The sequence below is a fragment of the Sylvia atricapilla genome, chromosome 6, assembly GCF_009819655.1.
Source record: "Sylvia atricapilla isolate bSylAtr1 chromosome 6, bSylAtr1.pri, whole genome shotgun sequence".
Taxonomy (NCBI): domain Eukaryota; kingdom Metazoa; phylum Chordata; class Aves; order Passeriformes; family Sylviidae; genus Sylvia; species Sylvia atricapilla.
Genome location: NC_089145.1, coordinates 50,340,758 through 50,366,914, shown reverse-complemented (window position 1 = coordinate 50,366,914; position 26,157 = coordinate 50,340,758). Strand labels below are relative to the sequence as shown.

Below are 26,157 nucleotides of genomic sequence, written 5' to 3'. Positions count from 1 at the left end.
CTCTTTTGATGGTTTGGGACACCTTTCAGTCTTCTTTTCAGCTTCTTGAAAATTGGGAAGTTTGTTTCAATAAGCACAAAATTCAGCTGTGCGTGGTGAGGGATGTGGACAACCTTATCTTGTGTGGACAGGGAGAGCATTACTGTCCTGTGATGTTTTCAGCTGGGATGGGAGACAAACCTCCCGCTGTCCTTAAAAGAATTTTGTTCCAAACAATTCTAGTCTGAAGATCAGCAGTGAAACAAATTTAGCACTTTTCTTGTCCACTGCAAATACGCTGATCTTCCTTCCCTGCCAGCCTCCTGGCAGGACCCAGAGTGCTCCATGCTCTGCTGTATCTTTCCGTAACTAAACCTCGCTTGAGAAAGCCGGTGATGTTCCCCCGCCTCACTGACTCCTGCTGTCAGCCCCCCTCTCCTCTGGTGACCATTCCAGACTGTCATTGCAACTACTCATCCTCACGAATTTCTGGTTCTCTGCAGCTGCTCTTGCTCCTTATGCTGCCTCCACTCCAGGCACCCCCAGTACTAAGACCAAGCTAATAAACTGGGCTGCTTTGGGCTGGCTCTGCCAAACCACAGCACTCCCAGCTCCAGAAATGCAGGGCTGAAATACTTGAGCAGACCCACGCAGGGCCAATAGAGGAGAATTTATTAGTCTGGGCTATGCTTCACCTCTCATATTCCCCAGTGAGGCCTGTCTCGTCTGTTTTGAACCTCTGCACTGCAGACTTCTTCACTTGTAGCTGAGCCTGTTTATGCTATTGGATTACAACTTCCCAGTGTTTCTCTTGTTGAAAGAGAAGTAGCCAGAAGACTATGGAAAGTAGCTACAAACAGGAGTCTATATTATCATCTCTGGGCCTCAAACCTTTAGGAACTGGACCTGAAATAATAAAAACCCCATGTATAAACACTGCCACAAATCTCGAGTAATTATTTACATCTGCAAACACTTTCAAACAGATTAAGACCTTTTTTCTTCACTTTGTGCAAATGCTCCAGTGAGCAAATTTTTCAGCAGAAATGCTGATGGAGGCTGCAGCTTTGTATAAATCTGGACTGAATTCTCTCTCGTGATCCTTTGCATCAGAAGTCTGATCCCACCACCTGTGCACACTTACTGACATGCCAACTTCCATGTTAAAAATCAAGAGGTTCACAGGTTGAATCAATGTTTGCAGCGGGCACGCTGAAATTTTTTAAGCACAAAAGTGGGAAACATAATTGCTTAGAAGTTCTTGCCTAGTTTATGAAGAATTACATGAAATTAAGCAGCTGATGATTCCAAATAGCTTTCTCAGCTCTCTCCCAGCTGAGAATCCTTCCGAGCAAGCAAATATTTAACACTACCACTTACAAAATATTTTAGTTTCAGAAACTAACTGAAGTGATGTACTTATGATCAGAGTTAAATTCCAGGGTATATTGCAATAGCCAAGTGATGAGCTCAGCCATCAGGACCTAAAAGCAGGGCGTTATCAGGACAAGTCCAGCACACAGCCTACGTCTCATAGCCAAGCTTCGTGTGTAACCACTAAATTAAGTTTTCTGAGGCAGAGAATTTTTGGGAGAAAAAAAGGATTTCGCAACTTAGATTTCAGTGAAAAAGCAGAGTACTTTTCAGCTGAAGTCTCTAAGCAGTTAATACACCTTTGTTACAAACAACTTCTGCAGCCAGAGGATTTTACTACCATTAAAGTTTTTGCAGCAGTAATCTTTGTCCCCTGAGGTTTTTTGGGAGAAACATGAAACTGTTTCCTCATCCTCCTTGTCCTGCTCTCAGCTGGAGCCTGTTTTTTTTCCATTCCCATCATAACCTTTGGGTTTAGCTGACACCTTCCCTCCTCTGCCACAGATGCTGGGTGGGGTCCACACACTTCATTATAGAAAGCTGCTATAATTCAGTCCATGACTATTATTTTTTATTTTCTCATGTTATCAAATGCATGTTTAACATCACACTTTCTTGACATTACCTGTTGGAATTCTGTCCACCATCTGAGACTGCAGCCAGTTGCCTCCTCCCACAGAGCTGCAGAAGCACAGCTTTATTGCACAAGGTCCAGTACCATCTGAAAATGTTGCTACAATGCCTAGACAAGCACTTACATGGAGATACTCTGCTGCTCAAATGAGACACTCTTTATCTCATTCCCATTTGATGTACTGTGAATTTGAAAACAGATTTTCTGGCTTGTTATGTTTCGCCTTATGCTATAAAGCAGATTTTCTTTGCACACACACATCATTAATACATTCTGATAATAAATCCAAGGAGGCCTCATCCTTAATGCACCAGAACACTTTGGTCCTGTCTCTCCACAGCCAGTTCCACATCTGGGTGAGCTGCAGTTGCTTCTGCTCTACACAGTGACCTTTAACATTGTCAATGGCTGCCAGCCCCAAACTGTCCAAAGGCAAGGAAAGGTTCCAGGCTGGATAATTACTGAGGCACGGACCATCAGCTTCAGCCCAGGCTGATAAACAGGAGTAACTGTGGGTGCAGGAGCAAATGGTTCTGTTTCCTCCTCAGGAGACATTTGTTGCTGCTGCTAGTCTAGGAATCCAAGATGATGAATCCAATAAACTCAGGAGGCTTTATAAACCTTTATGTGTAGTTGAGAAAAAAATGTGACAAAGCCAAGGCATGCTCCTTGCATGTTTTCTAATTGTATCCTTTTCTTGTGTGACTTCATTAAGAGCCAGATGCTCTTAATCTGGCACAGGTTTTAAAGGACACTGTCACATCTACTGAAAAGGATAAGACTAAATGTTATCGATATATTGACACCTTCAGATATTCAGATTTTTCTAGAGGTCTTATACCTGGAAGATTGTGGGTAGGTGGTTCTAGCCCAGCTTTAAAATGAGCTCACTACCTCAAAAATCAATTGGCATATCAAATATATCATTTAGATCCAAAAAATTCCAGTAGTTTCCTCTTTGATTTGATGGTGTGAGACAATTTATTTATACAGTCTGCAGTTTAAAATTTGCATTTTTCAGGGTTCAGGATAAAAGAGAAAATTAGAATCTCATCTGCTGCTGATTTCAGGAAAGATATGAAAGATGAGCTATCTTAAAAGTTCCTGTCTACCTTTCAGTGCAGTAATTGGACTTGGTTCAATAACACAGTTTCAAATTGTTCCCAAACCTTCATTGTTAGGGGGAAAAAAACCCTACAGCAAAACAGGAAAGACCTGTTTCAGGAAAGGCTGTTGTATCACTGAAAAAATCCCATGAAACACCTGACTCTGAAATATGCTTATTTATTATAAATAATTTCCATGGCGTCACATTAACAAACATAAAAGGTCACGAACCCCTGTGTTTGAAGAAAATGTGTTTGACATCTGGGATCTGGCAGAAGTTCCTCCTGTGGGATAGACTGTTTGCGCAGAGCTTTATTGAAGAATAATATTGAGAATGAAATACGAAATATTAGTGTAACCTAGTAAGAAATTATTGTATTTTACGAGCCAGAGGCATAATAGAACTTAGAGAACTATTTCAGCTCATCTGATTATCAAGGAATGCTAGCTGTGACCAGTTAACAGTGAAAACCTGTGGGGATGAAACACTGCAGTCAGAAATGGACTGAAGGGAGAAGTCCAAATGCAGGCAATGGCTTAAACGTACGTCTGTATTTTCATACGCCTCTGCTCAATGGAGGGAGTGAGGAGGGAACTGGCAGGGAGCCTCAGCAATTGGGGAAACCGAGGGCTGAGTGGGAAGCCAGGTCACCCCTGTGCACCCCCAGGCATCAGACACCCTCCTGGGGCTGGTGGGGACATCAGGGCTGTGGGGAGCTGGAGACTGTCACTCCTACACTTCATCCTCTCTGCCCTCTCTTGCTCATGCCAGTGAAAGTCTCACAGGTGCAGCCCTTGCCCTGCCTGGGAGTGCTCCTGGGCTGGCTGTGAAGCCCAGTCTCACAAGGATATGCTCTCCCACTAGGCTGGGATCATGCCAGCTCATGGAGAACTTCTGGGGTGTCTCCCTAGACACTGTTACAGCCCCACTTGCTTGTGGTACTGCCCAGAAATGCCTCTTCCAATGTGGAAGAGGGGATAGGAGGCAGCTCGCCCTGTCCTCCCAGCCTGCTCAGGGTCCCTGCCTGTGCAAGCAAAGGGCAGACACCTGCCTGGGCCCTTTCCTCCCCTCTCTCTTTCTGGGACCTCAGGGCCAGGTGCTGCTGCCCTGCCCCGTATTTTCACACCATGATCTCTCTGGAGTCTGCTCAGAGCCCCGGGGCTGGCCTGTCTCCCAAAAGCAGACACAGGCCTGCGTGGGGATGAGCAGATGTTCCTATCCCTGGGAAGAAGAGGCCAGCCAGGTGTCACCCCTGCACAGAGCAAGGGCAGCACACAAACAATCCTTTCTGAAAGGGACCAGGTCAAGTAAAAGGCCCAAAAGCACAAAAATAATTTACTATTTCAGTTGTAAAAAACTTTTTTTTTGTTGTCTGTTTTCAGGTGAAAGCAAATCTCAGTTACCTTACTGAACAGGGGTGATGACAAAAAGCCATTACAGAAATCACTGCAGTTTAAAACCTCCTGGCCCCATTGAAGTGAGGAGCTGGGAAGAAGATCCATGGAGGCCAGTGACTGGTTGCTCACAGAGGCTGGAATGCTGTTCTTCCATCAAAAATTGCTTGGATCAAAAGGAGAACATACGCTGACCTCCAAACTGGAGCTTTGGGCATATCCCTCTGGGGAAGGCAAGGTGCTTAAAGCCATTTAAGAAATGACATAACTAGAAACAGAAGTTACCAGCCTGCTCTACCCTACTGCTAACACTTTAACCCAGCTGCAGGTTGTTTTACTCGGTTCCCAGGCAAACACACCAGAACACAGCACTCTTAAGGCGCAGGAAATAAGGGAAAACCAACCTGCTGCCCATGTTCCCAGCCTTCCCTGTGCAGGACTGGCAGCAGCACTGGCTGCTCCTCAGCCTTGCACCCAGAGTCACTGGAAGGTAAATGTGCTATAGCCACAACCCTTGCTGATATCACTAGAGGCTGCAGGGCAGGAGTAAGGATGAACTCTCACTGCAAAGCTGAGGATTTGCATGTTTAATCTTTGTTTGGTTACATACAAAAATATTCAGAGAGGAGAGAATATACGGCTCTAGAGAGACAGCTCTGCCGAACAAGCTGAAATGAGTTACATCTTGGTACAACTCAGTCATACATCTGAGTAGATGGGTGTAGGTGTCACAAGCCAGTGTTTTACCAGGAAGTTTAACTGCTGAAAACTGCAGGTTATTCTTGGCAGTACTTTCTTAAGAGATTGTTTTCAAGAATCCTGACTCAACACCAGTAACTATAGGTACAAATATTTGTTTGTGGGACACAGTATCTTTGCCATGCTATTTACCTGTATTTACCAAGCCCAAAAGTTTATATATGTATGATTAAGTCTGGCTTTCCATGGTGAGCAAATACCCACTTGCCTCAAGTATTTTCAGTTGTTGCTATTGCTTTAAGTCTTAGCTCTATAAAAACTGTGTGGTAGCAGGGAATTCAAGGATGAAGGGTTAATTATTTCACTGCAGCTTAAGGATTTAACTTCACATTAAAACCACGTGCATTTGTATCCAAGTGACATAATGAAAAGTATGGTAGAAGATGGAAGGTGCAGTCTTGCAAGCAAGGATTTATTAAATTAGTTCTTCAAGATCTTAGAAAACCTAACAAGGCACTTCTCAGCCAAAGCTGTGGCTGTTCCTTTGCTCAAACTGACACGGTGATCCCATGAGTGACAAGGATTTTCATTAGCAGGGCAGATGGAGGACGTGCTTCAATGCTGGATTTTAGGGGGCCTTGATGATGATTTTGGAATGGTATGGTGACTGAACTGTGCCAGAGCCCAAGAGGAATAAAACAGGCTAGAAAGAGTGAAAATGGGAGTGCAGAAGTGCTATTAAAGATCAGCAACCAGCTGCCATTCATAACTGTCCTTACAAACAGTGGCACAGACTATAAACATCCTTGTGAAAGAGCTGAGATCACACTGTCCTAATGAGTTACTGGCGTGAGAAAGTGTTCACCTGTATGAGACAGGGAACTGCTGTCTGACTTCCTGGAAAAAAACACGTAGGCTCATTTTTTCCATCACTGATTTGGTTATGTACAGGCTGACACAGAGGACAGTTCAACAACATTCAGCAGTACTCGCAGGCCTGAGGAGGAACTGGTGCCACCAAAAACAGAGAGGGAGGAGAAGGCAGGAGTTCTGGTACACAAAGTACAGCCCATGGGACTTCTCAAGGAAATACAATTCATAGCTTACCCTTAAGGAAGTGCAACAGGAGGTTAAATCCCTGCAGGGTGTAAGTTTTATAGCCCAGTAAACCCCATCTCTCCAGCAGTGCAGTGTCTTTTACCAGCTGGCTGGATAGCACTGACAGAACAATAAGTACAACCTACTTCAGGTTTGTCCACATTCGTGAGTCAGCTTTGGAAAGACCATTTCCTTATCCACAGAGCTCTCCTCCCTTGGCTGGGGGGACATTATCAGAACAGATTTGTCTTGCATAGTGAAAAGGGCAGTAAAGGAGAGGGGAATCACACTATTCAGTCCTATGTGCAACGTCATGTTAGACAGACATGGCAGCATGTGTAAGAACAACCTCAAAAGCAAATTCTAAACAACTAGAGAAAGATGGATGAAGTGACTCAGATTGGGCTACTTCAGTTGTATGTCAACAGCAAAGTCCTCTGACTTTGCAGCTGTGTTTTGTGAAGCATCCACTCTCTACCACATTCAGTGGAAAACCAGCCCCTTGTTGCCTTCACTCATCAGGCCACTTCAACCAGAGCACCCCAAAGAGGACTGTAGAACCATAAGTCTTTGATCAAGGGTCACACCTACTTTCTTATTTTCTTTGAGTAGTTCTAGAGAGTTAGTTTCTTCTCTTAAGGAGAAATTTTGCAGCTCAGCATTCCTGCACTTGGCCTCTCCTCTTTCAGTTTGCATGTGTACTCATTCCAGTGTAATTTTTCTTGAGCATGTGACTCAGAATTAATGCATTTTCAGCGTAGCGAAGGGAAATGACGCATCCTCGTGACTCTGGAAATGAGCGGCGGCTTCCTTTGAGGGTGTATCAGCTTTCTGCGTGGATTGTAAATCACCACAGGCCCAGTGAATGGTGTATTACCTACCTCACTTTGCAGCAAGTTACTTGAGTGATAAGAATGTGAGAGAGCAACCGTGTGACATAAGTTCCTTCACTTTCCACAAAGCAAACCAGAGCCAGTTTTGGCTGTCCTTGCAAATTGCTGAAATAAGAACATTCTGCCTGCAAAACACAAACCCAAGCAGCAAAGTCAAACCTCATTAGACATGGGCCATTGAGTGTCATGTGGGTGGAAAAGCCTTTGTTGTACTGAAGTCATAAGATACGTAGTGCAGGCGGGAGTGAGAACTAGCCACTGGTTAATGATTTATATATGAGGAAACCAGCTCAGTCTAAATTATCTTATATTAATGCTGCTTGTTATGCAGACAAGTTTATTCTGCCAGTTGGAAGCCAAATTCTGGCTGTAGCTTCACAGTCACTGTACAAACCTCTGCCTTCACTGGCTCCAAAGACCCAGGACAACTGGGAGAAGGGTATGGCACCATGTCAGGCTGGGAGGAGAGCTCATCTCCTGAGATTCTCTAGAAACACTTCCAAGGCATGCCTGTACACCCTCCTGTGCACCCTCCAGATGTGCTGGATAAAGCATGGCTGGTGCTTGATGGGGAACAGGACAAGGGAGCCATCCCCACCCTCAGAACCTGCTCCATCCTTCAGTGAAATTGCAGGGGAAAGAAATGCCTCAGATATGTCAAGCTCTTAGTACAGATAAAGTAGTACACGAAATGTTAATTTGAGACTTATCTCACATAAACCCACCAGGAAATGCAGGTAAAATACAGACATGTACCTCCAAGTATGGGCAACTGTACAACATAAAAACTGTGAAAGAAAATTAGCCTCTGGAAAATTATTTGTATTTTACTTTGAAGCTTTCTCTACTACTGCCTGTATGTTACTAGTGTTTATGACCAGTAGGTGCACCAATATCCCTGATCCTCATTCACCTTACTTTCCAAAAAGGTTACATAATTCTGCCATGCATACTTGCAGTGATCTTTTGTGAACACCACTAAACTAGTTAATGATCAAAATAAGCTAGAATTCAATTATAATTTTTGTTATCAACATATTTATTTTTTTAAAAACTTCAAAATAGTCCCTATTGGTGTATTCAATGCAAATTGTTCATGAGCTGTAGAACAGTGCAAGACTTAAAAGCTCATTTTCTGCTAGAAATGAAGTAGTGGTTATAGGCTAAAGGGACAAGATGAGGGACATTGAAACTATCCTTTTAAAATTACAGTACAAAATTATTCTTAAAAAAATAGAAAGACTTCAAAATGTAACATGTTTATTAATCCAGACAGGCTTCAAGTAAGAGTTATGGAAATGACTGTTTCAGCAGCAACATTAAGGAGCATCTTTTAAGCTGGGCAGTGAGTCCTCCTCCTTCCACCTGTAACTGGCTGCATGATAAACTCTTGGTATAAGGTGGTACTGAATGTGCTATACCTAAAATTGTACTTAGAGGTTTCCGGTATCCAGTGTATCTCATTAGGTGACAGATTGGCCAGGGCAGCACTTCTTTGAAAACTGATTCTGCATTCAAACACATGAATACTCCCGTTCTCCCCCCCTACTGCTTTTTATTGAAGTGTCTGCTAGAATTTCCCAAGCAGAGCTAAAATGCTTCATACAGCAAGAGAGATCTGTCTCAGAGATCCTGCACACCAAGAGCATTCTTTAGGACTTTTACATTATCTTGGTGTGTCTCCCCCTTGCCTCTGGCCGTGCCTTCGACTTTCTTGGCTCGGCCATCAAACAGCCATTGTGTCTGTATCCTGATAAGGATCAACTGTGCTTAATCCTGCTGTGGGAGACAAGGTTGCTAGAGGTCAAGGAGTGAATTCTTGCTTTTACAGATGTTGTCTGGGATGTCTTCATTTCAGAGCTATTTATAGACTACATGGGCACTTATCTTTCTAAGGAGATAATCTCCTTTTTAATATTTTGTGTTTCGGATTGAATATTTTTTCCATGTCAATGACATCATAACCAAAGCACTGAAGGTTAACTAATCAGCAAGCTCTTTTTAATTAACTTTCTAGTTCAATTGTAATCATATCCCTCTGTGATTTTCTTGCATCAGGTATGACTACACTGCTGTGAACCAAATGCTGTCACTTACACCATTGTTAACTTGCACCAAATCAGACTGGGTAATTCCAAGTAGCACAGCCCTGGGGAAAGGCAGAGAGATACACTAAAGCTTCCTGCATGTAGTATGTGTGTGGTAGGTAACAGCTTGGTTCCTTTAATTTTGGTAATTTTAAATTTTCCATTTATGCAGATGTATAAATGCAGTGAGAAATTTTATAGACATTATGATGTAAATCTCCACTTGATAGCATTCAGAAGTCAGTGAAATTACCTGTCCTTCAGCTCTATGTCTCTATGAGCTTTGTTTCTTCCTCACTGACCTGGTGTATAGATTTGGGCTAGCAGGGGTTTCTGGTCACTGTAGGAGCCCAGGCATCTCTGTCAAACAGCTGCTGTTGTTTTGGGAGCAGTCAGTTTTTCTGTCCCCCTGCCCTACATTTAACAGCATCAGATGTCAGGGTCCAAAGGAATATTTTTAAATGATGAATTATATTCCAGTATTCTTGTGGATACTGATTTTAATAACAAATCTGTGTAATCTTGGCAGGCCTTCTTCCTTTTTGTTTGCATTTCACATAATCTACAAAGCAAGTTTACAGACCAAAATGTTTCTGAAAAACAGGAATTTCTCATGAAGACTGGAAAACTCTGGTCCTGGATTTTTGAATTGTGTTTGCATTATGTGTAGGCAGCCAAGAAACACCATGCTTTGAAGATTTTTGTTGAAAACTAACCTTTGTAGCTATGGTTTCACATGTTGGTTGGAGAGCATGTGCAGAAAGTTGCTGATGAACAATCTCCAGACTAAGGTCCCGGTCTGGACAAACACGTGGAACACTGCAGAATCTCAGGGAAGTCAACATAATCCCTCAGAGATTACAGAGAGGAACAATTCCTATGAATTATGTGACTATGCAGAGGCTTGAGTGTAGCTTCATGTTTTAACAAAACAGAATCTAGTGCCTAGGCTGGCCTTTGAAGAGCAGGAGTGAGGAATCATTCATGGAAACGCATCAATGAATGTCTTGAAATACCAGAAGAAGTTTTGAAATGTTAAAAGTTATCTCAGGAAACCTCAAAGGACCCAAAGACAGTGCTCACAAAGAGAGATACTGCAATCATGCTATTATTTATTTACAGGAAAGAAGCTTTCAGCTCTACTCTAAAAATAATACATATCTGCTTACATTTATACCACTGACACTGAGGTTTGAGACTTAAAATAAAACTGAGCTAAATCCAGACCCGAGTTGAGGTGTTTAGTGATCACTGACTTTAGCATAGTGATGATCACATTTAACTCTCTCTGACATGGGCATCATATTCTGTTTGCAAATTGGGAAAACCTCATCCAAGGTTTGTAAGGCCTAAGGATGTATTGCATAAATATGTCCTTATTAGACTTCTGAAAAAACCCTGAGACTTAAGCCAACACAATTACAGATGCCATTTCCAGAGAAAATCAGGACCTAGAAGAGCATCTTTCACCTTCAAAACTGAGGAGTTGGGTTTTCTAAGTCCTATTCATGAAACCAGGCTCTACCAGCATGCTTGGCAATCCCTTCAGCCATTCATGATACTTTGCTGTAAGAGTGCTTAGACCATGGCAGTGCCTGCATCTCCAGTGAAACACATGACAAGCTTGCACAGGTGGTGGATGCAGAAGAACATGATGGGAAAATAATGGATCTGGACTGGATATGAGAAGAGCAGTTGAGGTCAGTCAGGTCCTAGAAAAGACAAATAGCCTGCAACTCATCTCCAAAAAGCAAGTGTTAGGAAGTGCCAGAGGAGAAGTGGAGTTCACTCAGCATGTGCCTGCAGTGCATGCCTATAATGAGATCATTTGTCCAGGGCAAACCACAAAGGGAAAATGAGTGACCTCTGGGATATTGGAAAGGGAATTGAAAGCAATTGAATATTTCAGGAGTTCTTGACTGCTGTAGTGTTTCTATGGACCCCTTCCCTACTCAGATACATTCCTCGATTCTTACACTGACGTTACTGCACCATTATTTACTTCCTGGTGTAGAAGTTGTACCCAAACCCTCCCTCATGTGGCTTCACCACTATTAGTTGAGTTATCCAGGGGGATCAGTTTTCAAACCACTAGAGGGATCTCAGAAGTTTGAGCTAAGAATGGGTATAAGATTTCCACAGCTGATGTGCACAAAGACTTCAGTTACACTCTGCACTGAAACAGGTGAGGAAGGGGGCAGGTAGCAGTCAGGTATCACTGACATTATCACACAAACACCTCTGACCTTTACAGTCCCTGTGGCACTGACACTTTGGCACATGTCACCTTCATGAGTCAGGCTTTCTGCAGAATCTCCAGAAGCTTAGTTATGGCCATCACCCTCAGTCTTCATGCATGGCACCTGCTGTGGGGTTGAGCTATTCAAAATTGGTTCAAAGACTTAAAATAACAAAATTTAATGGGTTGTAAATCACTTGTCTGGACTAGTGTCAGGTGAGGAAACAGAATTTGCTTGTCCTGTGTTGTCTTACAGCTCTTTGACTTCCAGTTGCAGAGCCACATTACCACTCCTGTAGCTTCTGTAAATTCTCTTGTATACAGATATGTGTGCAGTGCTTTACACATACACAAAGAAGAATGTAAGGACACATGTTATCTTTTCATTGAAAAGCATCAGTCATGCAGATTAACACTGGATGAGGGTTTGTCCATCCAGGATAGAGATTTATTTTGACAATAATGCCTGTCAGGAATGAAGAAGGTTAGGGCATACTTTTTTTCCTTTTTTTAAAAAACATCTTTATGTTATGACATTTTCATTGTGCTCTAATACAGCTGCGTGCTGTGCAAGATATTCAATAGCATATTCTGTGAATAAGCCAGACTGGAGAATTTGCATGGCCACAAACTGATTATATTGTTCTGGCAGCTCTAGACAGAGAAAAATTATTATGCAAGTTCTTGTTAATGAGACAGTAAAAGTTGGCTTTTCTGAAGGTTAAGAAAAAAAAACAACAACGGTAATTATGAATACAGGCCCTCAGCTGAAGAGGAGAGAGCTTGTATGAATGGCTCTGGACAGTACACTCGGTGATGGTGGGTGACTAGGTTCTCAAAAGAAGTTAGGTTATTTTTAACAAAGTTAATGTAGTCAGGGAAAAATCACCTGTTGAAAAGCAGTTCTGTGGGATCCAGGAAACTCTTGGGTGAAATAACATTTTGTTGTCTGTGTCAAAAAAGTCAAGTCCCTAAAAATATCTCAAAGTCAAATAAACCAGATGATAGGACCCATTCTACTCACCTCACCCAACTAGCATGACTCAATTTGTTCATTTATCAGAATAGCTTCTCCTTCCCAATTGTTGTGATCTCTATCAAAGATTACTGCCATATTTGCTTTCTTTTACCTTTATTCCAGTTATTGCACTGGCAATGGGTGCTGTACAAACACACAGTGGAGGGCAGTTTTTCTGCTGAGGACCTATGTTCAAATAGACATGACAGCTGACAGGCAGGAGAGGAAAAGAGCTGTCCCTTCCCTGCTTGGCAAGGGAACAGCTCTGCCAGCCTGAGCAAGCAGAGCCAGAGGGAAGCCACACACACCCAGACCAGGGGCTGTGCCCTCCAGTGGTGCTCGTCAGAGTACGGCAAAACCTTTCATGTTGGAAAATCGTTGACAGTGGGTTAGAATAAAGAACCGTTTTCTGAGCAGACCTGGAATTCTGTCTGCTCTTGAGGAGTTCTGGCCTCAAAGAAGGACATGAATATATGCAGCAGTTGCATGTTTACATTTTTAACTTTCAAGCTGTAAAAACCTGACATGCATAGTCTTCTTTTTTTTATTTGGTGGGAATTGCTGTAGTACTTGAGTCTGCAGTGGTCTATTGAAAACAGACCCCTGACTACTAAATAGAGAATTTAGATGTTATAAACTGCGAATTTATTATTTTGAGATTGGCATATATTTTGGCAAAGTTTAAGTTGGCTGGAGTGATAGTGAGTGGTGAAAGATGTTATGGCGGTTGAGAAGTGGCTGAATTCCTTTGTTTCCAGACTTTTCACTTTTTTTTAAGGTGCAGAATGTTTATATAGAAAGTGTAATATTGTTTTATGAGTTTTTGCTGGACCCTGCTAAAACCAAGCACTCAAGCTTTACTCTTTTAACAGAGTGTTTTGTTATGGAATTCCTCTGGGTTTTGATATTTCTAAATTAGGGTTAAATCAGGTTGGCATGTGGGGGCCATGGGAGAACAGGCCAGAAGTGACAAACTGTCTGATGTCTGAGGGTGTGCTTCCACTCCAGGAGGTGATGTGGTGGCAAGAGGAGAGGACTCCTCAGCTGAGCATGAAGAGGCCATAACACAGGGGCACAAAGAGGGGGAAGAGGGGATTTTAAGCACTGGGAAAGCTGTCAGCATTTTAAGAGTTGGACATCTTCAGTGCAAGACTCTGCCTGCCCCTCAGTTGCTCTCTGATACACCAGAGCCTGCATGTTTCCTAAGTTTTATTTCCATCATCTGGAACAGGGGCACTTTTAGTCCCATGGTTATAAATTACCATTCTTCCTTCCTGATCATCTCTATTTTTCCCTCCAAGGCTGTGGCACTTGGTGAGCCATGATACACTCAGGAAACAAATTCTTGTTTCTGATATTTCTCTGCCTGTTTCCTCTGCATTTATCTCCTCCAAGTCAGCTGCTCATAAAACTCATTGGCTTTCTGCCTTCAGCATGGCTCACTGGAGTCAGTCTCCAGCCTTTTTGTTTTTACAATAAAGGACAGAGCTCTGAGCCACAGCATCCTGGGATGTTGTAGCAGCAGACAGAAAACCTTTAAACCATTAAGAAACGGAAGCTGCTAAACTCAGTGTTTCATTGTTGAGAGCATCAAGGCTCCCTTCTAGCTGAGTACAAGGAAAAAGAGCAGAGTCTCTACTAATTCACAAAGCTTACTAGGAACAAGAGTCAGTTTTCTGATTGTGTCATACAGTCTGTGCTGTAATAACTTTCTAAGTCTGCATTCTCCCATTTCATACTTCACTTTATGAAAGACCTCACATTGCTACTCTGCTCCTGGTTGCTCACATTAGGATCTTTGTAAACTCCTTCTCCCAAATAGCACTGGGCACTTGTAGTTCTCAAAAGACAAAGCAAAGGTTATCCTTCCTGTCTTAGCAATGCTAGAGAGCCAATAGCCAGTGAGGAAAAAACAAAGCAAAGAGCTTGTTTCAGACAAATTGAAGAAGAAGACATATAAAGCCTCATCCCTATTAAAATAAAAGACCAAAGTGCCAGTGGCTTCAACACACATTATACTTTCCAACTATACCATTTTTAATTTTTTTCAAACTATTAAACATATATATAGATTTAGCTTAGCACTGAGAGGCCTCAGCTGGAATACTTTTCACAGTTTTGGGCACTGTGCTTAAAAAAGATGTGAACCAACTGGAGAGAATCCAGATGAGAGCAACAAGAATGATCAAAGGTCTAGAAAATGTGATTTATGAGGAAAGACCAAAAGAATTGAGTTTGTTTAGACTAGAGAAGAACAGTCTGAAGGGAGACATGACAACAGTCTTCAGACACGTTAGACTGCAGCAAAGGGGAAGATAAACTGTTCTGAATTTCTACTGGAAGTAGGCTAAAAAGCAACAGATTACAATGGAGATTCAGATTAGACTTTAGAAAAAACTTCCTATAGCAGTTACACCTGAGAAGACATTGCCCATGGAAACTTTGGGACCCCCTTGTTTGAGATTGGGGTACTGGCATAGTCCAGTCTCCTTTGCAGTAGAAGCACGAATAAGACTGGTCCTAGTCCTTTTCAGCTGTTTTCCCTCATGTTAGAAGTGTAGGAGAGAGATTGCAAGTGAAAAAAACAATTCATATTTTCTGAAGGAACTTGGACAGATCTGACCGGAGTGGTCTTTGAACAGGAGATTAATTACAGCCATAACTACAGAGTTAGTATTACTACCTTGTGGTCATTACAAATTGTTTGCAACTATCACACTCAGGAAAACAGGGAAAAATAAGATTCTGATTCTTATCTGCTCTGATGGAAAAAGAGTCATCATTGACACTATTCTGGCAGTGGAGGTCTGTGTCAAAGACGTTGATAGTAAATAAGTATAAAATCCTAAATATTGTAAAATACACCATGCAGTGACAGATTTCTATGAACTCTGTTATATAGAAAGATTTAATACAGAAAGGAACCCAAACATGTGACACTTTGTCAGAAAGCAAAAGATTACATAGTAAAACATGTTTTTTGGAATGAATTTACAATGAATTTTAACTATAAAATAGAATGAGAAAAAACCAGGTGAAACTAAGACAAATGCAGGGTGAATTGAAACAAAGTGCCTGACTGATAATTCCAGAGATAATTGGGAATGCAAATTAAGACTTCTGAGGTCCCTTGTTTCAATAGGTGGGTATTTTTTGTTTCTGCTTCTGCTTGTTTGTCTGCTTTTCATTTATAATGAAACAAAAATTTAAAAAGGCAAGGTTGCAAAAGCCAGCTTTTCCTCAGTTTTTTTGGTGCTTTCTGCTAAGCAGCCTTGGAGCTACAAAGGTTCACAGTCTTTCACATAGACTCATGCCCTAGAAGTGTTTACAGTGAGAAGAAGAGTCCTTAAAATACATGACCACATAGAGAATCATGCGGGATCTTCAGCTGTTTGGATCCTGGTCGGGAGTGCATGAAGAGGCCTCCCAGCTCAGACAGGCAGAGGTCACCAGCTCTCTGGAAATAGTGATTTGGTCTGGAGCTGCTATAGGTACTGGCTTTTGAGGAGAGAGTTCTGCAGAGGAGGAACTGTCTCTTTTGGCTTAATGTTTCCAGGGCACAGACTGGAGGTTTAGAAGGAGTACTGTGATACGAATATCCTCAGCCGGATGACAGAGCTTCCTCTGAAGTTGATGACGGTGTTAACAGTGATCATTTCCAAGTCCAACTCAATAGTACGGGGCCCCTTCACGGGGCGGGTCATCACCAGAGTAGCACTGATTGGTCCTGTTTGCTGTGCATAAAACAAGAGAAAGCAAGTGAGATTGCCAAAAATAGTTCTTCAAAACTACTGTCTCACTACAGTCTTCAAGCTGCCAAAAATAGGTGTTTTCTGTTTCATTGTTTGAAACCACTGCAACTGATGGGACAGAGTTTCATTTCAGTGTTTGGCTTCTTTTCAGTGTGAACTATCACCTTCTACAGTTTGTAAAGCCTTTGGGAGCCCTGCACATTAAAGTAGCTATTGAACATAGACACTTGCTATTGCCTAAAAAAGAAAAAGGTGAAAATATAGACTTAGGGTATAAAGAAGTTATGATACCTTTTTGGTTTTTTGTTTGGTTGTTTATTTGAGTACTCTTTAGTTTGATGTAAAGGACGTGTTACTGTGAAGCAGGGGACATCCAGAAGGGGTTTTGTTAACAGAACCTGGAGAACAGGTATTCCCATGTGAATGGAGTCTGGGTTTGTGGTACATTGTGTGTGTTAATGGCACAAACCTTACCCTCCAAAGAGAGCTTTGAATATGCAATGGCACTTCAGAAAACCAGTCCTTTATTGAATGTTACCAGACCTTTGCAATATCTGACCAGCACTATGTGCATTTAAAAATCAGAGCTGTTGATGTTAATAACAACTGCAGTTTGTTTTACATCGGGAACTTACACAAACACAGTGGGTCCTACTTTACCTGTCCAGTTTTACCTCAAAACTGAATGTTTGTTACCTTTGATCAGAGAAGGCTGACATAGCCACGAGGATGTGCTGGGCATGTTGCCTGGTCTGCGCCAGGCTGGGTCCTGGTGCCTCAGCAAGGGCACAATATCCCTCCCATCTGCCATGCCCTCCCACTGCCCAGGAAATGGCTGTGTGGTAAATCACTGGGACAGCAGGCTGGGGCAATGGGGGTGGATGCTGGGGCCTCAACACCTGCTCGATTGGTCCAGATGAGGGAAAAAGGTCAGTGGGATCAGTAATGATTTGCAACAGGAAAGCTCTTGTGAGATGTAAATGATTGTAATGGGACCACTTCTCAATTCAGGATTTTGAAACATTTTCCTTTTCTTACAGTGGGAATCTGAAAATCTTCTGAGAAATATGTTCTGGAATCTATCCCACTGCCCATGTTCCGTGAGGGATGGGAACCTTCAGCAGCCACAAAACAGGAATTAATGCAAATGTCAGAGCGAGGTTTTGCCTGGGGCTGAAAATCAACCTCCTGAGTGTCACCATCCCTTGTGGATGTGCCCTATTCTCTGCAGACACCCCTGTAATCTCTGTATGTCAGTGGTGTGGCAAAGATGACTGGGGAACAAAGAGATCTTTTGAGGAAAACAAGTTAAAAAACCCAGGCAATTAAATTTTCTCTAACAGTGTCTACATAAAATGTGTGTTCTCAGTGAAAAAAATTCATAACAAATGAAAGCAAAGAACACAAAAAGTCATTTGTTGGCATAAAAGGGTGAGTTTTTCTTAATTTTTTGTTTTCATGTTTTTCAATTTCCAATGAAGATTTTAATAAACCAGACAATAAACACTGAATTTTTGGTGACAATTGTTGACTGTCCATCAAATAAAAACAGTTTGGCACAATAGTTTCTCTTAAGCTTGGGAGACCTGAGCTATTCTTAGACATGGGTACAGCTCTGGGCTTTCCTAAACCTACTGTCTCATAGGAGAAGCATGTTTGCTTTGGGTAGGTTACTCTCCTGCAGTTCAGCACACTGCTCTGCATGTCTATATGTAAAAAAAGCCTCATACTGAATGTTTCAGTGATAGCCGTGAAAAGCTCAGTTGTGCTAGCAGGACATTCAGCTAACGACAAGATACTCCACATTTTCCCCCAGTGAGCACTAGACTTACCCGCATGTAGAATTCCCTGCCCTCGTTCCCTGATTTGATTTGGAAGATGTAATAGGCTCCAGGGTAGCGAGTTGTTGCTTGCATCTGAAAAATGTCCGAAGGCACAGACCTCCCAGACACCATATCCATCACTCTGTACAGGATGGTGAACGGCTGGTCTCTGCACCCAGGGTTTTCAGCTGGACACATGCAGCGGCTGATTGTCAGAGATAGAATTGTCAATCAGGGGTTACAGATTGCTGTAGTATTCGATTCTTTATATGTTAATATACGTGCATAAAAGAAATAAACAAATAATGTTGTTGACAAGCTAAAAGAACCAATGAAACTTCTAATGAATTTTCTCACTTTTAGCATTCTCTGTGTTGCTATTCTGGCCTAAATCCTGTCTCCTTTTTGTTGTCTTCTTATTAGCCAAAATACTTGGCATTCTCCTTAGATCGCTCCAAAAATGTGAACTTTCTTTGAAGCAGCCCTACAGGTGTACAATACTCGGTACATGTTTTTTCTGATAGTAATTTGAACTGCCCTCCAAAATATTATTAGATCATTTCACTCATAGTACTACATAAACAGTAGTGAATTTTGTTTCATCATATTTTGTATACTACATGAGAACACACAGTAGACATCCTGGATCAAACCAAAGCTCTAACATCACATGCAGAGACTTAAGAAAGAAGAGGATAGCAAGCCAAGTATATGACACTTCCACCACCAGTCTCCAACTGTTTGTGACTCAGGGAATCCTTGAAACAAACATTTCTTCTTTGTATTCGTCAGCTATTAATGAATTTCTTATCCATCAGCTTTTCCAGCTTCTCACATGAATGTTTGGCATCCACAGCCCTCTGTGGCCAGGAGCTCCACAGCCCTCTTCATCTCTCTTTGCTTGGCCTCTTTCTGACTTTATCTGATGCTCCCAACTGTTCTACTGAAAGGAGAGCAGCCAGTCAATCTCTGCTCATCCTCGTCACCCATCTCAGGGCTTCATATTTGACCCTGTTCATGGCTGAAATGCTCTAACTTGGCTGTTCTTCACAAGGAAGCTGTTCCATACTTTTGATCATCCTCATTGCTTCTTACGAAAGTTCTTCCAGTTATATTCTTTTTGACAGGAGGGGAAGGAACTGCACAGCCTTAAAGTTGTGGTACACAATAGCATGTGCTCCAAGGATATTCTCTTCCTATTAACACTTGAAATTCAGATTCCTTTTCTGACCTCTAGTGAGTTCTGCAGATCATGGAACTAGAACCCTCAAATCTCAGTTGGCATGGATTATGATCAAATCAGTGACCCTTATTTAATTTGTGAATTTGGGATTTTCTTTCTACTTTAAAGTAATCTACACTGAAGTTCATCTGCCATTTTTATTGCAGAGTCATTGAGGCTTATCCTGCAAAATTTTTCTACCCACTCTTTTATCTACTGTCTTCATTTACTGTTGCAGATATTGCCCATCTCATGTTTTATTCTTTTACCCAGGCTGCTTATGTTGGACCAAATAGGTCCAGCTCAGACCTTTGCAGAACTTCTGTGGGAAAGTTGACAATTTAATACTTCCTCTGTTTCATTTTCATTATTCAGCCTCTTATTCTTCTGTTCCAGGGACTTTTCTCTGTTGCTTACAACTGCTTAATTTCCATAATAACTATGTGAGGGTCTTTTCAGAAGCTTTTGGAAACGCAAACAGACAGCATCAGTCCACGTGCCCTAGCCACATGCTGCTGATTTCTTCAGAGAACTCTTAAGAAAATTGTAAGGCAGGACATCCCTTTATAAAAGCCATACCGGGAGAACTGACTGTGCAAGGGTCTTTTTTAGTGTTTTTTCTATAACCTCCACTACTGACATCAATTTCAGACAGTGCATCTGGCATGTCCCCCACCAAGAGGCTCTTGGCATTACAGACACACAATTCCTTCCACAGAAAACACAGATGCAAGGAATTCTTAGCTTTTATACTGACCACTTCTAGACATATGTCACAAATTAAGTGCGGTCCCATCTAGACATGAACCAAAGCCACCAAACACAAAACTCAGAGATCAAGAGTTCTGGTGCAAAATGCTCTGCAAGGACTCTGTAGTTGGGCTCTGGGGAATTTAGATTAGACACTTATTTCAAATTCCAGTTTAAGACTCTATCACTCTATCACTAAGGTAGGAAAGCACAGAAACAAACATTATGTGTCCACTCTTCAGCTGCCCTAGTAAACAAAGTAATGTAAATACATTAATACATTATTTAATTAATAAATAAATAAAGAAAATAAGCTAATTATTAATATCTTGCTTTTCTATAAAATATATTAGGCTACCAAACAATTCCAGGTTATTTGGTTTATTTGGTTTAGTGCAAACACTGTGGATGAAATAATGTGGACTGCAGTATATCAACATCTGTCTGGAACTGAAACATTTTGAGCCCCAGCAAATACATACAAAAATGTAAAAGAAACAGGCTATTTCTAGAAATGTAGGGTTTATTGTTTGCTTGCTCAAATGATTCCCAGTTGAGACAGTAACAGTGCCAACAGCCCCATCCAGACATAACCAATTTCTGGGCAAGGTGGATCCATCTGTGAACTATTCAGAACTTAACCTTTAACCTTTAAGCAGTAAGAAACTATTAGTATCCTGCTCTAGCTATCATCTAATATTTTAAAGTACTTCCAAAGCATAAACTAGCTACCATTTGTGGAAAATACTCCTACTAATAAACAGGCTGCATTTGAGCATATATGAAGTCAGTTAGTATTGTAAGTAGATTCTCCTATTACATCACAGGCCTTGCTGTTTTCTCAGCTAACTGGTATCTGTGTTTGCAGTCTAACTTCACATATATCTGAGTATGATATCATATCAGATCAGATCATTTATCAAATCACACCTGGTGACCTGGTAAGGAAGTGCAATTTTTTATTTTTTAAAACTTACCAGTGGTAAGTGTAGCAGTAGCATGTATGTATAGCTTTAGACAGACTTCATGGCTGTGTGGTAAAATTTTAGCTTATTTGGTTTACTTTAGATGCAACTCTCACAGATAGAATTTGCTTTTGTGGCTGTGGGTATGTTACTCACTTCTCATTAATCTGGAGATAAGGCTCCTCGCATCGTACGGGGTCTAAACATTTATATTCTCCTGGGATATTGAAGCATGTTTGCTGTGAAGTGCAGGTGAAGTTTCTTATTTCACATTCATTGATATCTAAAACAGAAGGAACGAGAGAATGGCTAAAGCAGGGAAATATGTACAAGATACCACTGCTACAAACTGCTTTCCATCTTAAAGAACTACCCCAAAATTCATGAAATGCTTGCACTGTGACAAGTGGCCTTTTTATAATTGTCCCTTCTTTTAAGATCAGTTTTTACTCCATCGATTTCTGCTTATTAGAGATTAGAGTGCTCCTACATGCTAAATGCTGGGGGGCGGGGGGGGGGAAAGAGGGGGGGGAAAGAATTGTCTGCTCAAACTCTCTGACCTTAGAGAATGGGAAAAGTAGACATGTGTAGCAGAGAGGAGAGCATTTGAGGTCTTTCCTGTGTAGCTGTTTCCTAGCCATTAAAGTCTTACTTAAAACAACACACCAATTCACCTCAGCAGGAATATTCATGTGATGACATTCTTGCCAGAATTGCATAATTGGCCCCTACAAGTATTTCACTCTGCAATGCCAAGCATCTTGGTTCTTGAAAACTTCTTTCTAGACACAGGATCTATTATCTAGTCCCAGAGGGGAGAGGTTTAATCAGTGCAGGAATGTTACCTTGGCAACTTCTACTGTCGTCAAGCAAGTTATAGCCTGAAGGACAGGTACAGTAGTAGGAACCAGGCCCGTTCACACATTCGTGCTGGCAGAGGAACTCTGAGAAGCTGCATTCGTCCATGTCTGCAGTGGTAAAACAAAGTTAAGTGTGAAAAGAGCAGTCCTGCAGGCAGGTGGCCATCCAGACTACCTGCCCATTACCTCAGCTGGAGGCTGGCACTCTCCAGCTCCCTAGAACTCTACAGCAACCTGACAAAATGCTATACAACAAGTTCTTGGTTAAACACTTTTTTCCTAAGGAAACCAGAGCTGGTGCTGAACACAATGTATGGCTTCTATTTATTTATTTTTCTTTTCTAATACCTGTCACCAGTTGGCCATGTTTTCTTTTCTGTTTTACGTCAGAGACGGAGATACTCTGACAACAAAGCTTCAACTGTAATTTCAAAGGAAAGACTTGGCAGTAGTTTTCTTTTTTTCCTTTTTTCTTTCTTTCTTTTTTTTTTCTTTCTTTTTTCCTTTTTGTTTGGAAACTTCACTTTCCCAGGGCCACATGGGTTCCAGCAGGACTCCTACATCCAGCCCTGTCTGTTTTATGTTTCTTAGCCTCTAGTCAGTTACTTCCAAGTCACTCCAGCAAGACTACAAGAGCACATCCTGTCCTGGGTCAGACACACTGGAAGGCCCAGCCCTCTCCCAGATACCCAGGAAGCTAGGCAGTCTGTCAAATATCTGATTGAAAGCCAAAACTGTGCTCTTTCCCCCTTGCACTCGTTAACTGACCAGTCATTGTGTCAGTCTGCAGAACTGTGCTCGAGTGAGAAAGACGAACTTCAGAGCTGCACATGGAGACATGGCTGACTGAGGGGAAAACACATGCAAAGGCACTAGGCTGAAGGAGGCTGCCACTAATCATTTCCTTATTTCCCTGTTCAGGGGAAGAAAGAAACAAAGGCCAGAGCCCCAGCCAGGAACTCCCAAGTTCTTATTCCCAGCTCTGGCATGTTGACTCTCCCAGGCAAATCACTTTTACTCTTCAGACTGAATTTCCCTTTCTTCTAAATTGGGTTCAGTCCATTTATCCACTTCTGGTGTTTTGTGCAGATGGATTGGAAAGTATTTGAAGTCCAAATACATCCAAGTGGCTTGAGGGCTGAAATCAGATTATCAAAAGGGAGATGAAAGGAACTCTACACCTACATAGTCCTGTTATTGTGTGAGTTTCCCCAGTGAATTCACTGAAATAAACACTTTCCTGAGAATACATGGACTGAGGGCTGACTCCATAAAGTGACTGAGGTATCAGCCACCCTCTGGCATCCTAGCCCAGACCTCCAGCATACTAGATTTGTATAACTGGTGCTTGGCTCCTGTCAGGTGCTGAGGGACTTAAGAGTCCCTAGGGTTCTATATGTCTGCTGTGGAGCCTACAGTGTTCCTAAACACTCCTGGCATTCTGTTCCTAAACACTCCTGGCATTCTACTGACTGTGTGCAGACAACAGGATGGTTGTGCTCATTTCAGAGCACATCTAGTGGACTTGGAAGACCTTCTGTGATTAGAAAATATTGATGATGTTGAGAAAGCCAGGTTGAAATTTCTGCCTCTCTCCTTGAATTGGAGCAAGAATGCTTCCCATCTGAACCCTGAGTGTCTCATAAGAGTGTCCTCCTAACCAGGCATTCCTTTTGTGAGCCTCAGATGTCTAGTGATTGCTGTGAAGTGGAAGAAGCTCATCCAGAGGAACTTGATTTACTTTGTCGAACATTTTCTTGCACAAGATTGTCAGGAAAAGATTTTCTGCTCTATATGTGGATGGTGGAAAGACTCTTTTGCTGGCTTAGCTCTCAGACACCGATGAGGCTCAAGCACCACATTATTGGGCATTGCAATGAACTCATCTGGTTTAGATCCCCAGGTAGCTCTGGAGGTGAACACATAAAAAACATTCAGGAGTCTAACTTAGAAGAAGAAAGTCTATCAGAAAGCAGAACACTAAGTTAGGTGTTGCAGTCTAAATGTTTAATTCTTAAGACCCTTTAGATGTTTAATATTTGTTCTTTCCCTTATAGCAAGGAGATTAGAGGAAAAATATCTTGGGAAACACTAATCGTGTACACTGCATCTCACATGTCTTCTCTCAGAAACAGCATATTACATCTGTTTACTGTAAATTAAAACTCCAGCATTTTCCAGTACATTTTTCTGTCCAAGAAATACTGGCTGAATTCTCTAATTTTATCAGGCTGATGGAACAATAAGCAAAGAAATAAGTTTTGCCTTCAATCAAAACAAAATAATAAAATAAAAACAAAAACCAGAGAGGAAAAAATTACAGTGACATAAGCACAATTTATTCTGCTGTGTGCTGAACAGGTCAGCAATAACTGTACTAAGAAATCATATATTGCTTCTGAAGTGAAGCCAGAGCCATACAGGGGGAACTGGGGAAAGTTTCAGGCAGAAGTGAGCAGTCATTAAGAGCAAAAGAAATGCATGCATTCAACAGACAAGTGGAAAAGTGCTTTATATAAAATATTTCTTTAATCATGGAAGAATGTTCTAGGACTATCTTGCTCTAATAGAACTTCCTGTTCAGCATTACAAAGTGCTTTCTTATGTTTTGCTGTTACCTTGGAGCTTTTGAATATTTAGCTTATTTCTTTAAAACAATTTATGGCCCTTCCCCACTGAGCTTTTCTGGGTATTTGCTGAGTGCTTTAGCTGGAAAGAAGATCATATGAGTTGCAGCTATCCTGATGCTACCATGGACCAAGGCAAAAAACTTTTTAAAAAGTATATCTAAAACCATACCTTTGAAAAAGTAAATGTAACAGAATTAAAAAAACAAAACCAGTAAATAAGACAGTTACCACTGCAGTTAACTCCATCAGCTTCCAGTTCATAGCCAGGTTCACAGCGGCAGAGAAAAGAGCCGTAGGTGTTGACACAGGTCTGAGTGCAAGGGTTTTCACTTGTACATTCATTCACATCTATGGGAAACCAATGCCAAATTCATCAGTGACTTCTCCCCAAAGTCCATTTTCATTTGTTTTACGGCAGAACATTTCAAAGAGATTAGCTGTACAGTCAGAACAATCTGTCCTGAAAAAATATAACCAAGTCAGTGTTGTTTATTTGGATTCAGGCTGATGCCTGGGAATAGGATTTTGGAAATACAACATGTGTGGAAGTGAAGCATTTTGGGAATGTCTTCAATAAAAAAACATAAAATGGAAGATGGGGATGAAATTTTTGTTACAAATGTAACTGCTACTGTCCTTATCCTGCAATTTGAAAACCATTGAACCAATATTGTCATAACAAACCTGAGAAAAAGTGCAGCAGTATTTTCTTGAGAAAGATGATGCAATGATGAGGGGTCCTTATGGAAACCTCAAGCAAAGGCAAAAGCAGTATTTTTTACCTTGCAGGACATTAACAACTTCTGGGCATCATTAGTACAGACCTTCTCCTGCAGCATGTGGGAAGATGCTCGCTGCTTTGCTAGGGAGACTGTGAAGAAGTTGTGTTGACTTTGAGATAGCACATCATGGCAGAAGGTGGTCTAATGCTTAGTACTCCAGTCTGGATCTTGGGACACTCTGATTTACTGATCTGACAAAGGTTTCCCATCTCGGCTGGGTCACACAACCTCAGATTTTAATAATAATCGCAGTGCCTGAACACTTGGTAATTCCACTGAATCGAGTGAATTGAGGTTTGAGCCTCTGTGCATATTTCTACTGATACACCGGTCATTTTGCACCTGAACCCCTCTGAGGTACTGTGAAACTACAGAAGTATCTGTCTGACCAATCTGTGGACATTTTCAAAAGCAATGCTGGGAAGGTCACTTGTGCTCTAAAAACCAGACAAGTGTTGAGGGTGTGGCTGAGAGGGGAGCAAAGACTTCAGCCATGGTTTACCATGGATGTACCTTGGCACGATCTCCCGTCGTCATTCAGGGTGAAGCCTGGGTTGCACGTGCAGGAGTAGGAGCCGGGCACGTTGGCACACAGCTGCTGGCAGTAGCCATAGCGACATTCATCTATGTCTGTGGGGGGAAGGATGGAAAGTAGAGTGGTCTGCATTTTCACAGGAGATAAACAGCAGCAAGCACACTGAGCCAACAGTACTGATAACACAGAAATAACCCAGCACACTGGTCGTGGATGTAACAGCCAAACTTGCAGGCATTCAGACGTGGAGTTGCAGTTAAAATATACCTCTCCCCAGCAGAATGTGGTAATGTGGTTTTATCCACATCTGACATC

The 26,157-nt window shown here is 41.7% G+C and overlaps 1 protein-coding gene across 2 annotated transcripts in view; it reads right to left on the bottom strand.

Moving 5' to 3' along the window:
• Positions 1-15,413: 15,413 nt before the first annotated feature.
• Positions 15,414-26,157, bottom strand: part of FBLN5 (fibulin 5) — a 45,394-nt gene continuing 34,650 nt past the window's right edge. For both annotated transcript variants that reach the window (XM_066321905.1, XM_066321906.1), the window contains exons 6-11: positions 25,821-25,937; positions 24,754-24,873; positions 21,881-22,003; positions 21,192-21,318; positions 18,108-18,303; positions 15,414-16,257 (exon numbers count right to left, since the gene is read on the bottom strand). In XM_066321905.1, coding sequence (XP_066178002.1) covers positions 16,096-16,257; positions 18,108-18,303; positions 21,192-21,318; positions 21,881-22,003; positions 24,754-24,873; positions 25,821-25,937 — 845 coding nt within the window. In that variant the 3' untranslated portion in view covers positions 15,414-16,095. The remainder of the gene's footprint in view (positions 16,258-18,107; positions 18,304-21,191; positions 21,319-21,880; positions 22,004-24,753; positions 24,874-25,820; positions 25,938-26,157) is intronic.